The 14,739-nt window shown below is 39.4% G+C and overlaps 1 protein-coding gene across 2 annotated transcripts in view; it reads left to right on the top strand.

The window, feature by feature from the left end:
* Plppr1 (phospholipid phosphatase related 1) overlaps nucleotides 1-14,739 on the top strand; it is a 301,822-nt gene that overhangs the window by 159,834 nt on the left and 127,249 nt on the right. For both annotated transcript variants that reach the window (XM_008851906.2, XM_029555427.1), the window contains exon 2: nucleotides 7,786-7,893. In XM_008851906.2, coding sequence (XP_008850128.1) covers nucleotides 7,831-7,893 — 63 coding nt within the window. In that variant the 5' untranslated portion in view covers nucleotides 7,786-7,830. The remainder of the gene's footprint in view (nucleotides 1-7,785; nucleotides 7,894-14,739) is intronic.

Below are 14,739 nucleotides of genomic sequence, written 5' to 3' on the forward strand. Positions count from 1 at the left end.
CTCTTTTCAAATTCATTCAGAATTTTATCCCTATCTTCCTTCAGTTCTTTGATTTCTTTTTTTTGTGTGTGTGTTCTTTAAATTCACTGAATTATTTTACCATGTTTATAACTGTTCTTTTGAGTTCCATGTCCTGTATTCTCTCCAGGGGGTTCTCATTGTACTCCTCTAGAGGACTATTGGTATTTGGTGGGGATACGTTATTTTGGTTTTTCATGTTATTATTTTTTCTCTGTGATTTTGACATGTGAATTTCTTTTGTAGTTTCTGATTCTTGTGTGAGACTCCAGCCTTCAAGTTTAGGTCTGCTTCTTTTTGTGAACTTTATGTACCTTTTTGGTTTACTTTTTGGGTATGAAAAGCTGGTTTCTCTAAGCTTCTGGTTCTCTCTTTTGATTTTATATTGGAGGGGCCAGATTCCTTTTGTCTTCAAGAGTTCCCACGGAGGCCCAAGTCAGATGAGAATCAGATGCTCTCAGGCTTTCTCCTAAGGTTAAGGTCTGGGTCCCTCCAGGAAAGATTTTGGCCTCAGGAATTTGGGAGTTGGACTGGACTGGGAGCAGGGCCCAGGAAAAATGCTGGTCTAGGGCAGCTGGTGGCTGTGCCACCCAGAGATGCAAAGGGGGATGGAGGCAGGAAGAGGCCCCAAGGGCTCCTGGGGACCTCACTGAGGAACTGTGTTGGTCTGGATGCAAAGGATCAGGAAGCTGAGAGGTCAGCCCCGGTGTCCAGGAAAGAGGCTGGAGGGCTGTGCAGCCCAGTGAAGCAGAGGGAGGTGAGGGAGGTACCAGGCCCAGAGGTCTCCTGGGGACCAGGAGAAGGAACTGGGTCTGTCTGGATGCAAGGGATCAGGAAGCAGTGGTGGCCCCAGGCTGAGAGGTCAGCCCCAGTGCCCAGGAAAGAGGCTGGTGGGCAGCGCAGCCCAGGGAAGCAGAGGGAAGTGAGCTCTTTAAACTTTTTTGTCCTCATGGGTTCTTTACAAAGCCTTAGGAACTGAGCCTAAAGGGTTATCCATCATTGCTTTCCCTTTAATTTCAGGGTGGTTATAGCTGTATATTAAGGGGGCTTTTTGTTTGTCTCAGTGTAGTCTCTGGATTCCACAATCCCTTTATTTCTCCAAATGCTGGTAAAGGCCCCTTGACACTGTGCAGATTTATTTTTGTTATGCACTAGGTAAAATCCAGTGTTCCCTGGGTCCAAACTGTGTACTTTATCCCAGACGAAGCAGTTTTTAAAACAGCAGAAAAATTTCCTATCATGCAGCCTGTGCTTTTATCCTATGTTATTGATTCTCTGTCAGGGGTGGTCCACACCCCTCTTTTGGTCTCTGCTTTAAGGGGACATTGGGCAATGTCTATGGATGTTACCGGTTGCCACACCTGGGTTGAAGGATGACTGCCTTCTATGGCATCTTGTGTGTAAAGGCCAGAGATAGTGCTAAGAAGACAGCAATGATCAGGACAAAGCCTCAAAACAGTCAGTCATGGTCTAGGAGCTGCAGAGATGGTTAAGAGTACAGGCTACTCTTTCAGAGGACTTGGGAACTGAATCCAATGCCCTCTTCTTGCCTGTACAGGTATCGCACACACAGGTGCATAACATTTTTGTAAGTTCCTAAAAAGTATTCTGAGTTTTGGGTACTGTGTGTCTAATGGAAAATAGATCTCTGACTCCAGTAATTAGAACTGACTGATCATTCTTTAAAAAAATATTTTATTTATTATTTTTATTTTATGTGTATGAGTGTGTTGCCTGCATGTATATATGTAAGTGCACCCATGTCATGCAATGCCTGAGGAGGCCAGGAGAGAGTGCCAGATTCCTCTGAACTGGAATTTATGGATGGTTGTTAGCCACCATGTGGGTGATGGACACTAACCCAGGTCTTCTTCAAGAGCAGCCAGTGCTGTTAACCTCTGAGCCATCTCTCCAGTCCCACTGACTGATCATTCTTTGATGCCACTTTTATCTTTCTTTCTTTTTGTCAGTACCTGTAATATGTCGTTACACTTATTTGTGTATTTGTTTTTCGCTCTCTTCTTGACCCCTGTTAGCTCCTGCAGAACAGAACAGGGAATTTGAATAGCTCATTGATTCTAGTCACATCTACTGGAATATCTGGCATGAATTTGGCAATTCATGAAAAAGAGGGACATCAACAAATACGGTTTGAAGCCTAATGAGTTCATACTCATTAGGGCTGGCTGACCCAAGAATCTGGCTGGCTGCCAAATGTGGTACTACTTCAAAAAATACTCCTGACAGCTTGTCAGCATCTGAGGCAGTGGACTACTCCTTTTCCCTATCCTTTCAATTAGCACAACTGGACACTTTGGACATTAAATATAAAGCCAGCAAAAGACAAGAGAGACAGACAAACTGATTCTTCCAGGACCTCAGAATAAAGGAGCAACACAGTGATGAGTTCCTGGTATATTCCTTTTTCCTCATATATTTCAGATTATAGGTGTCAGGTTTTCTAGTATCGAAACATCAAAGGGAACAACTTTTTAAAGTCCCAAGTAAAGCCGTCAAAGGGTCAGGAAAAGCCCAATCAGCCAGGAAACTTCTAAATAATACGTTCTTGAACTCAAGTCAAGCACCATCCCTGCCAGCAAAGGCTGAGATGATCCTGGACTTTCAGGCTTGCCAGGCTACAAGGAGATCCCTCAGACTCCCCCTGCAGTCATGGCACAGAAGGCCAAGTAGGGAATGGGGAGCCTCATTTTAAGTCGAAGAGTAATGAATATCTTCACTGCTGCAATGACGTTGGAGAGAGGCAGTGGCAAGAACTCCCTCTCTAACAGGCATCCTTTCCTTCTCCTCACTGGGTGCTATAGACAGCATAGGATGGAAAGTCAGCAGTTTTAGTGTTATTTATGGAAAACAAGGCTGCTGTCCCACAATTTCAGCAGGGGTCACATGGGGAGTAATAAAGACCAACTACCCTCACATAGACCAGGGTGGTTTCAGTGGGGGCCTAATAGGAAGCCTGTAACAGGAGCAAGGGTCCTTCCAACTCGGGATCTTAGGAGACCCCCTGGAAGGGCCTGGACTTCCCTTTACATGGCAGCACACTGGAGCAGTGTCAGAGCAGGCATGTTAGAACATAGGACTTAAATAAACCCTGAGCCTGATGATAAAGCAGGCTTCAGTGAGAATACATGCTTCATAATAAGAGAGAGGAGTATCTCAAACCAAATGAGAAAAGACAATCAAAGTACATGAATTCTTACTGTGACATAAGTATTAGAATCATCTGGAAAGAACCATAAAGTAGCCATCACACAAATGCTTCAAGGAACAATGGCAAATACCCTGAAACAAGTGAAAAAGTTGAAAGCCACAACAAAAGTTGATTCAGCCGCACTGCCTCTGTAACGTATTTTGAAAAAGGATAAATTTGTATGCGTATATGTATACAAATATTTAGCATATATATAAACAAATTTATCCTTTTTGCTCAGGATTACTTTGGCTGCTTGTGCTCTTTTCTGGTTCTATAAGAATTTTAGGATTGTGTGCCTCCACTTCTGTGTAAAATGCCCTCCAAATTTTGAAAGGAATTACATCAAACGTGTAGATTATTTTGGGTAGTCTGGACATTTTAAACATATTATTTTAATCCATGAATATAGGATGCCTTTTCCTTTTTTTGGTGTCTTAATTTCTTTCATCAATATTTTGTTGTTTTTAGCATAGAGCTATTTCACCTCCTTAGTTGCATTTTTCCCTAAGAATAAGGAATCTACTGGAAATAGATTGTTCTTAGTTTGTTTCTCGAATACTCAGTTCTCATGTACAGAGATGCAGAAGGGCTTTGGATCCTGAGACTTTCTTAAAGGTTTCATTATATGGTAAGGAACTGAGAATCTTTCACTTTAATACTTCTGAGTCACTATTCAGAGTGACTGATTTATACCAAAAGGCATTCCCGCCAGCCTTGTGGAAAAAGATCTGTTGCTCAATAAGGTTCAACACTTGGGCTATCAGATTTTCAGCTTTACCACTTTGAGAGATGTGAAATATCTCAATGTGGTCTGTTTTAGTTTTCATAACCTGACATAATTGCATTTGTAAATATTTTCACATGTTCATTAGTGATGTATGTTGCTTCCATAAATTATTTACTATACCTATTCTGTTGGTCTTTTCTAATAATTGTAAAACATTTTATCTTGCCATTGATTTGTATCCTCTATATTTTTAAGGTGTAGTTGAAAATCTGGATCAGTATAATAGGGTAATAAATTTCTGTATTCAATGGTCTTTGAAATTAAAGTCTCTAATTAAAAACATTATACTAGTAAAATATGCATATAAAGTATACCATTAAGAAAACTGAAAGGCAAGCAAGATCTGGAAGGAAACAATTATGAAACACATATCTGATAAATGACACATGTCTAGAATATAAAAAGAACCCTTACACACTGAAAATAATACAGTGAACAACCCAATCTCAAAAATCACAGATTTGAACAGACTTTTCACAAAAGGAGATATAACGAGGCTAGTACATACATGGAAAGATTACCTATATCATTTATTATTAGAAAAATGAAAATTCAAAACCACAATGAGATATCATTTCATATATACTGGAATTGCTATAATAAAAAAGGTAGACCATAAAAATTTTATATTAAGGGTGTGAAGAAATGAGAACACTCCTCTATTACTGATGGGAATGTAAAAGGGCATAATCATTTTGGAAGACATTGAAAAAGGCCTTTTAAAAATAAATGTGATTTAACATATGGTCCAACTATTCTAAAGGAAATCTGCCTATGAGAAATGAAAAAATAAATCCACAGAAATATTTATACATAGCTACTCTTAGTATCATTATTCATGACACTGGTTGTAATATCATATTGGATATAGCAAAATCTTGAGACAATATAAATTTCCACCATTTGGTCAAGGTTGTACAGCTGAACAGTGAATACTGTGATAATAAGAGGAGCCCTGGCCAGCTGCCTGGTGGAATCAGCAATCCTCAAGCCAATAAGAGACCATGTCTCAAAAGGCAATGTAGATAGGTCTTAAGGAATGACACCTGAGGTTGTCTGCCGACTTTCACACATATATCACACATGTGTACCTACACACATGCGCGCATACCCATATACAAAAAAAACAAAGGGAAAATATTGGTCTGTGCTATAACATGAAAAGAACTCTTAAACATTAGTCTAGCTGAACTATTCCAGGAGCAAGAGATAACATATTGTATGAGTCTATTCATTAGAAATGTCTAGAAAATAGAAATCTATAAGTTCAGGAAGCAGGTTTATGGTTGACCAAACTCAGGAGGTAGGGAAAGAATTGATGGTAAGACTTAAGCTTTTATGGTTTAAGCTTTTATGTGACAGTTATACAACTTGGTTAGTTCACAAAACTATTCTTGAATAGTGAACTTAGAATGATAATATTGTATGCTATATGAAATAGGCTTCAGTGTAGCCATCATATAACACACACACACACACACATCTTATACCACATGCCAATAAAAAGTTAGATTGTATTTGGTATGAAAATAAATATTAAAGAGAATTTTATACAAAGCCCCCAAATTTCTCTTGTAGTGTTCATTTTGTTGTTATTTATGAATTCTATGAAAATCCACACAAAATACTATGTGTCTAATGTCTTTGCTTTTCCTGGAACTCCTTCTTACCTGGCCATGAGTAATTTTTCATCTTCATATGTGTGGCACTGGATTTAGTTGATGCCAGGAGAGCACATCTCATCTGAATCATAACTCTGACAAGTGAGTGCTAAGGTGTATGAATTAAGTAAAAATGAGTGAAATAATGCATGATTTTTAATTTAATGTGTGAAGCGTGTTTCTTTTACTTTTTAGTTTTGTTTTTACTTATTTATTTTTATTTTACATACATGAGTGGTTTGCCTGTATGTATCTAAGTGCATCATGTATACACAATGCTCAAAGAGGCCAGAAGAGGGCATTGGATCCCCTGGAACTGGAGTAACGGACAGTTGTTAGCTGCCATGTGGGTGCTGGGAACCAAACCCAGGTCTTCTGCAAGAGCAGTCAGTGCTCTTAACTGTGAGTCATTTCTCCAGCCCCCATGTTTCCTTTCTTAATAAAGAAAATATGAGTTCCTCCTAAATCCCATAGTTGAATGATAAAGCATTGTGGATATTATTACATACATATAATGTCCATTTTAATTTTTAAGCATTGCCTAAGACTTAAATTTGAATATTGCGATCAATAGGAATTACAAAGCATATAAGATTATATTTGATCAGAAGAAGTTGTCATTAACAGGTGAGTACTTGGCATCTTCAAAAGAGAAAAATTTCAAGTTTCATTCAGGAAAAACTAAGGTGCAAGGGGATTTAGTAAAGAGAAATGAACTAAAGATGTTAACAGGAGTAGTCGGCCAACCCCATCATCCCATAGGTCCTGTGTCGCTCTTCATGCTACAGTCCACAGGAACTGTTGGTAGGAATTAGACAGACACAGAGCGAGTGAAAAATAATGAGTAGCAGTCAGGAGCACATACATGTCATGCTTCATAGAAATAGAAGATGCCATGGAGCAGGTGAGATGGCTTAACAGGTAAACACATGTTTCCACCAAGCCCGATGACCTGAGTTTGATACCTGGGACCCAGATGGTGGAAGGAGAAAAATGACTCTCACAAGTTGTCCTTTGACCCTTCCACATGAAACACTGTGGCATACACACTCTCACACATGGACACTCCCCACACAACTAAATAAATAAAATGTAATAATTTATAAAAATGGGGCTGGAGAGTTGGCTCAGTGGTTAAGAGCACCGATTGCTCTTGCAGAAGACCTGGGTTTGATTCCCAGCACCCACATAACAACTAACAACTGCCTGTAACTCCAGTTCCATGGGAATTCAATGCCCCCTTCTGACCTCCATAGGCATTACATGACACAGGTGCACTTATATACATGAAGGCAATACACTCATATACAAAAACTTTAATAAAATGTTTTAAAAGATGTCATGGGAAGTTTCTTTTTATCTGGAAAGTTTTGTAAAAAGCTAAAATATGAACTTCATTGTATTTTGTCAAGAGGAACCTAAATTAATCTGTCTCTTAATAGAATATTTTCAGCTTAAAGCAAGACAGAGAACGTCTGATAAAATATTTACCAGCAATGTGCTGTTGTCCAGCGACTCCATTCTCGTAAGTGAGGAGAGTGGATTGCTGCTTTAATGTTTCATATTGTGGTCACACACACAGGTCAGAGGGAACCCAGAGAGACAGGTCAGTAATGTATTAACCCCAAATAGTACATGGCTGCGTAGTCAAGGAAGCCAGGGCAAATAATGGAGGAAAGGTGTGTGAGAGATTACTGCCTGTAGTGGATGCTGGCCCCAACGGGAGAGGCAAGGTCAGAAGCGAACAAGCAGACTGAAGTCTGTAAACTAGAGTTAGGCATAGATAGGGGAATTCCATGCAGAATACACAGTAACAAATGTGTTATGCCAGAAACCGTGTTTACATGACACGATGGCAGTCTACTGAGTTAAGGCACAATGTAATGCCAGCATATTAGAATTCTTTTATACCTGTGGGCGTAAGGAGCTCCCTACCCTGGTCAATTTTGCTCTATGACTATTCATAGCTGGTATATATTTGCTTTTCTTTGGGATGGTTATTAATCTAGCTTGGCTGTGCTGTAGATCACTTTTTTGCATTGTTTGAACGCAGCCTGCATATCTATAACTGATATGGCCCTTTACCGTGCAACCTTTTTCTATTTCAGCCTGGACAATTTCAGACAGTGCAGTTTTGCTACATGGTCTGAGAAATGGCTGTAGGAAACAACACTCAACGAAGTTATTCCATCATCCCGTGTTTTATATTTGTTGAGGTAAGTGTATTTTTTAAACAGTGGCTAAGTTGTAGTAGCAGATTTTATGCTAAGGATTTGGATTATTTTAGAAAGTTATTTAATTTTAGGATTGAGTCCAGTTTTGGTAGCACAACCATTGGTAAAAAAAATCAATAAATTCTACAAAATGTTTATTAAATAGAAGTCATAAAGTAAGTGGGTTTTATAAAGTTTATCTTCAGGATATAGGGATTTGGGGAATTTTGTTTCTTTTATTTTCGATGATGGTTTGAATATATTAGCTATGAAAGCGGATGCAGCATTTTAATTAAATTCTCCTTTAAAATCAATATCCTTTCTCAGGAATTCAATAAGTCAGGCATTTTACTGATGTTGTTAGTTCATCGTCTTTTGCCTTGGACTTGCAAGTATGAAAAAGGAATCTTAGAATAGGTTGTTCCCAGTAGGTGTTTTTCTTGAGTGTGGTGTTGAGAGAACCTGTATAATTCAGCTTTTCTCAGTCACGAGTCCCTTTCTGTTGCTTCATTGTTTCTCCAGCCTTTACTTTTGCCAACTTCTTACACCCTTAACCACTACGCTTTCCTCTGTGTGATATTTGCACAAATGTGGACATTTTGGGAAATTTGGGGTCATATGGTAAAAGGACTTCTCGCCAGGTTATCTGAGAGTAAGAGTTTGGTTTGACAACCATATTAATTTTTGTCTTCTTGAGGAGATAAGGCATTTGACAATGGGACTGTTTTTATCCTAGATATCAGGCCTCTTTATAAAGAGGTGAAACGTACCTGAACTTCCAGTCTGAGTAACTGTGTGGACAGCCACAACATCCTAAGAGCTATCTGTAGTGTTTTCTATGTTTTGGGCTGATTGTGAGAGAAACATACATGTTGACCTGTTTTATCATCTGTGAAAATAGGTACTTGGACTGAACTACTGTTTACAGTAACAAATGTGGAGTTCAGTAACTGTGAAGTTTTTTTTCTTTTGTTTGTTTTTGTTTTATGTTTTGGACATGGAACCTCACTCTGTAGTGCAGGATAGCCTTGACCTCATGATAATCCTCTTGCCTTGGTCCCCTGAGTGCTGGGATTACAGACATGGATAGTCCCACCTACCTAGTAAATTTTTTATATGCTGTCTATGAATTATATTGACTTCTTATTTAAAGCTATTCTGCTCTGTGAGTTTTATCTGGTGGTCATTGTTGGTTGTCCAGTATTACTTAACAGTTTATTCTCCGGTGGTACTTGTGAACCATCTTGTTTGCATTGCAAAATTAGGTACAGCTAGGAGAGGAGGCTGGAACAGGGATGTTAATGTAAGTCAAGTGCATATAGACTTAATTGAAGCTAAAATTCTGAAAGTGTAAATAAAGAACTCACCTCAGCAATGCACACATGTTGCCTTTAAATTGCTGCACAATGTAATGGACAATACCAGTCAGATAGTAACTACACAGCATGTCTACTGTGGTTTCCAGTTATTATTGCCATTGTTGAAATTATAATGGAAGACAGAGAGTCCTTTACCTTGCTGTTTATGCAGAAAACATAGAAGGAATATCTCTTCCTTTTCAAATGTTCTTTTTTGTTATAAAAAAATAAAATTGCAAAGTGTATTTAGGGATATTGGGGAATAAGTCACCTGTCACAATCTTCATCGTCTAAGAGGCACTTTTATTTTAGATTATTCTAAAAAATCAAACAGAAACAAAGCCTCAAAGTAAGGGGTTTAATTTACTGGTGGAAGCTGTAGTCTCTGAAGGTTTTTAGCTCTCTAATGTGTGAAAGATGAGCTTAGCGGGTGAACCAGGAGCCACAGAGATAAACGAGCCTTCTGTAGCTCCCCTTGACACAACATAAATGTGAGTCTGAGAGTCTGGGAGAGGAACTATGCTTTATCCTTTGTCCTTCTGTACTGTCATTCACATTTTGTTTGGAAGTTCAAGATATATCAGGGCCTCCTCTGCAGAATGAACAGGAGGGGGAAGAGGCATGAAATAGAGTTTAATAGAGAATGTAGAGAAAGAAAATGAATCTCAAAGTGTCTCTTCACGGATCTCATTCATAAAACATCTTTCATTTCCTGCATTCTTCTAGGCACTGAGACAAGGCTATCAGAAAACATCACCTAACATAACTCAGTTAAAATGTCGATTTCACCAACGAATATATTTTCATTTTTTTATTGTAAAAGACATTAAACGCCAGTGAAAAAATAGCCCTGAATCTACCATCAAGACCAAATCTTAAAATTTTGCCATAGTATTGGGGCTGGAGAGATGGCTCCACGTTTAAGAGCGCTCACTGCTCTTGCAGAGGACCCAGGTTCAATTCCCAGCACCCACATGGTGGCTACGAACTGTCCTTAACTTCAGTTCCAGGGGAATCTGAAGCTCTCTTCTGACCTCCATGGCATTGCGTGACACGGGTGCACTCACATACATGCTAGCAATACACTCATACACTTAAAATAAAAATAATAAATAAAATATTTTTTAAAATTTGCCATAGTAGCCTCAAATATTTTTTTCCAAGGAAAGTAAAATGTAGGTATGACCAAATTCCTACAACATGGACTGTGTGAATGGTGTCACAGTAGTGAGGTAACTCTATGCATGGATTAGAAACATTCTTACATATTTATGTATTGGTAAGTGATGTTTTACATAAATTATACCATGTAAAACCTTCTGTACTAGCCAGGGTTCTTTAGAGGAATGGAACCAATAAGATGACTATATATTAAGAGAGGAATTATTGGATTGTTTTTGGAGCAGTCCAATAAAGGCTGTCTCATATCAGAGAGGCCAAGAACCCAGTAGTTTCTCCATCAAGGAGGCTGGGTGACTTGCAGTCCCAGCCCCAGGTGCCAACAGGTACAGCATCATGAGCTATAATCTCAGCACTTGGAGAAACAGAGGAAGAATACTGGGTTTGCTGGCAAGCCAGTCTAGCTGAATGGACAAGCTCCAGGTTCAGTGAGAGACACTGTTCTCAAAACAAACAAACAAACAAACAAACAAACAAACAAACATGGCGAAGAGTTACCAAGGAAGACGCCTTGGGCCTCCGCACCCAGGTGCATACATATCACATCCTTCATTACTCTTGCTTCTTTATTTTTCTCCTTTAATTTTCCTTTTCAGTGACCATCATTGAATTCATCCTGACAATCTCATACATGTGTGTAATGTATTCTGATTACTCTTGCCCTCTGCCCTCTCTTCTCTCTCCCAGCCCTGTCATCCCCCCTCCTCCCTACAAATCCTTTCCTACATTCTTGTCTTTTTGTTTGGTTTTATGAGCCACTCAGTTTAACTAGGGCCATTTGTGTGACCCTGGGTTTCCAACTATCCATTGGTGCCTTTTGGGCTCACCCAGCTTATACACAACTAAGGACAACGACTACCCCCTAGACCACCAGTAGCCAGTCTTTGAAACAGGGAGGGGTAGGGACCCATGAGCCCCTCCTTGATCTGTGATTGACAGGCCCAGTCTGTCGCAGGCAACCATAGGTCTGTGAGATCATGATTGCAATGGCTGTGCCACTCACTGAAGATAGTACTTCACAGTCCTTCTCTCTGTCTTCCAGCTCTTACGTTCTTTCTGTCCCCTCTTCCCTGATGTTCCCTGAGCCTTGGAGGGGGTGGTATAAATGTCCTGTTTAGAGCTGAGCACTCCTCAGTCAGCATTTATTCTCAACACTTTAAACAGCCATGAGTCTCTGAATTTGCTGCCTTTCAAGGCAATGAGAAGCTGAGAGTAGCATTTGTCCATGGGGAGAAAAGTAAATATTTGAAAGGCAGTTTGCATCAAACTTTCAATTTATCTAAACAATAGTAGTAAGCTTCCCCCACCCTCACGAGGGCCTAAGACCTCTTTAACCATGGATTTTTCATCCTGTTTATGATAAATTCCCTCCTTTGGAGTAAACCTCAAATCCAATCAGAAACCAGCTGGTTACCCCCACAATAAATCGTGCCACTATTGCATCAGTGGGCATAACTTGCCTGGCAAGTTATAGTTCATCGGGTTCACACCTGGGTTAGACTGCTAATAACTTTTCTTCTGTGGCAACCTGCATAGAACTTTCTGGCGCTCTGAAGGTAACCAACAGGAAGGAAACTTCCAGCTCAGCGCCAGACTGATCTCTGTGTCTTGCAAGCAGAGTTTTTAGCAATAGATTCCTATCAACTATTTCTAGCCGACAAACAAGAGGAAAGGTTTTGGGAACCTTTGGGGATTCTCTAAGGTCAGCTCATAAAGAAGTGTCTCACGCCTGGCAACAGAATTTTTATACAGTAACATGTGGCTCTTAGGAACAACATTACTAGATATCTACAATATCCTTCTCCTTTCTAACACTTTTTTTTGAAACTGATATTTTTCAGTTGGTTCACAAAGTTGTAAGTTTCCATATAACTTTTTTATACACTCTTCATTTTGGTTAACCCTCCCTCCCACTCCCCCATCCTTACTTAAAATTTTCCACCCTCACTATTTTACTTTTATATAACCTATCCCCTTCATTAAGGCATCTCCACCCCACTGGCTCTTTTCTAGTCTCATGGCTTCTAAAGTACTCCAATGTACCACACCAATCTAAATACAGAAGCCGGGATCCCCGTATGATGGACACCATGCAGTGTTTGTCTTTCTAAGTAAAGTTACTGCACTCAGAACATTTTTTTCCAGTTCCATCCATTTTCCTGTAGATTTCAATTTTTTGTTATATCTGAATAAAATTTCATTTTGTACATGTACCACATCTTCTTTATCCACTCATTGGTTAAAGGCTGTTTCCATGTCCTAACTATTGAAAATAGGGCATCTATGAACATGGATGAACAGGTATCTCTGAAGTAGAATACAGAGCCCTTTGGGTATATGTCCAAGAGTGGTATCGCTTGGTCATATAGTAGATCATGTCTATCTTTTTGAGGAAACTTCATACTGATTCCCATGGTACCATACCAGTTTCTATTCCCACCAACAGAGAATAGATTCTCCACATCTCTGCCAGCATTTAGTGTTGTTTGATTTCTTGATGGTAGATGGGATCTCAAAGTAGCTTTAATTTGCAGTTTATCTTTCAGGAGAAATTAGTAAATCATGAAGTTTTTTTATACTTATCTGAAGTTGATTTTAGATTATAATGATTATGGGATGGTGACTTACATTGACATTGAGTTATCAAGAGGGGGATTCATTTTTCCACTATTGTGGCATTTGTAGGATCATTCTACTCCCCACCCCCTGACCTTATTGCTGCTGATGAAAGTTCCTCTTGTATTACTGTTCTCCATAAGTGATCCACTCTTTCTTTCCAGGTGTTTTTATTTTTTCCCTGTTCTCTTGGTGTGCTTCCATTGTCAAAGGTGAATTTATACTATGATTTGCAACTTCAATATGAATAATAGACAGCTACTTCTTCCTAACAGAAACATTCCCTTGTGGAGGGATGAGGAAGTCTCATATGTTTCAGGAAGGAAACAAAAATTAGCAAGCTCAGGATGCTCCTGAAACTAACAAAATTCACAAGGTCCCTCCCCAGGGATGTAAAAGCAACTAATAATTGCAGGGGAGAGGAGAGGAGGCTCTCCCTACAGCCATCTGAGCTGCCTGCATATTGTACAGAGAACTCCAAAGGTCCAGCCTTTCTGAGTTCTCACTGGTGCCTGGGCAGGCTGTTAGTGCTGCAGCCACCCTTGAGCCACCACTGCCCCTGTAATTAGCCCCAATAAACTTACCGCTTCACTACGTCAGACTCCACCTGAATCGGTTCTTTGGTCTGTCAGCAGCGCCCTATCTGTAGTAAATAGACGTTTCTTTGTGTCTCTCTGGGAAAAGTCATACAACAATGAGAACTCATGCTTGTCACAAGCTCTGTGAAGCTGTCAGTCCTCACTTTCCCAAGCAATCTCTTTTCTCTTTACTGTAACATCTCACGTGACATGTTTTGTGTCTTTCCATTTCTACACCTTTTCTCTTTACTTGGTTGTTGTTTAATTTCTATAAGTCCTCTATATGTTTTAAAAAATCTGCTTATTTTACAAAGCTATTTCTTATCTTTTGGCTTTATGGCATGCCTTAATTGTATCAAATGCATTTTGCATTCTCTCAGACTAACAGGCTGCAATTATTAGCATTCTGATATACCTGTTTGTTTTGTTTGCTGTTTTGTTTGCTCGTAGCATATTGATTCTTTTGTGTTTTTAAATTAGTTTTTAGTAGAATTTACTTGCATAGGATTTATCTGGGTGTTAGGGTTAGGGAGTATCACTTTGGAAGTATTTTTGTATGTATGCACTTTGACTTTATTATTTGGAGCCTGAACTCTCATGTTCCCAGAGTCAGAGTTCTTGCTCCTTGACTTCTTTCTGTGCCAGTAGGTAGATTTACAAAGTAGTTTCTTTTCTCAGAAGTGAAAAAGAAAGTTTTCAGGAATTCTGGCTTTTAATCAGGAGTCTCAATTCTGGCTTAAAACCCCGTGGCTTATGTCCAGGGACATTGAACTCCAAACTCCATTACTGAGATTGACTTTCTCTACCCCTGCCTAGGTCCACTGTGGCATCCATTTATTCAGTTACCACTTGGCTAGAATGTAAACTTTCTATCACTAATGAGAGAGAAATCAAGGCTCACTGAAATTCCAAGATGGTCTACTGTGGTATTTCTCACCAATAGATTTTAGCTTTTCGCTGATCTGATTATACCAGAGCAAGTGAAAGGAAGCAAATGCTGGACAAAGTCAGAGACGTCAGATGGAACAGGGGAAAAAAGCTCACTTAACATGAGGCATCTGCTTTCTCATTTTCATTTCTGTGTCTTAGAGTCAACAGGGACTTAGATTATAGGAGAC

This window comes from Nannospalax galili, unplaced genomic scaffold (genome assembly GCF_000622305.1).
Source record: "Nannospalax galili isolate Female #2095 unplaced genomic scaffold, S.galili_v1.0 scaffold125, whole genome shotgun sequence".
Lineage (NCBI taxonomy): Eukaryota > Metazoa > Chordata > Mammalia > Rodentia > Spalacidae > Nannospalax > Nannospalax galili.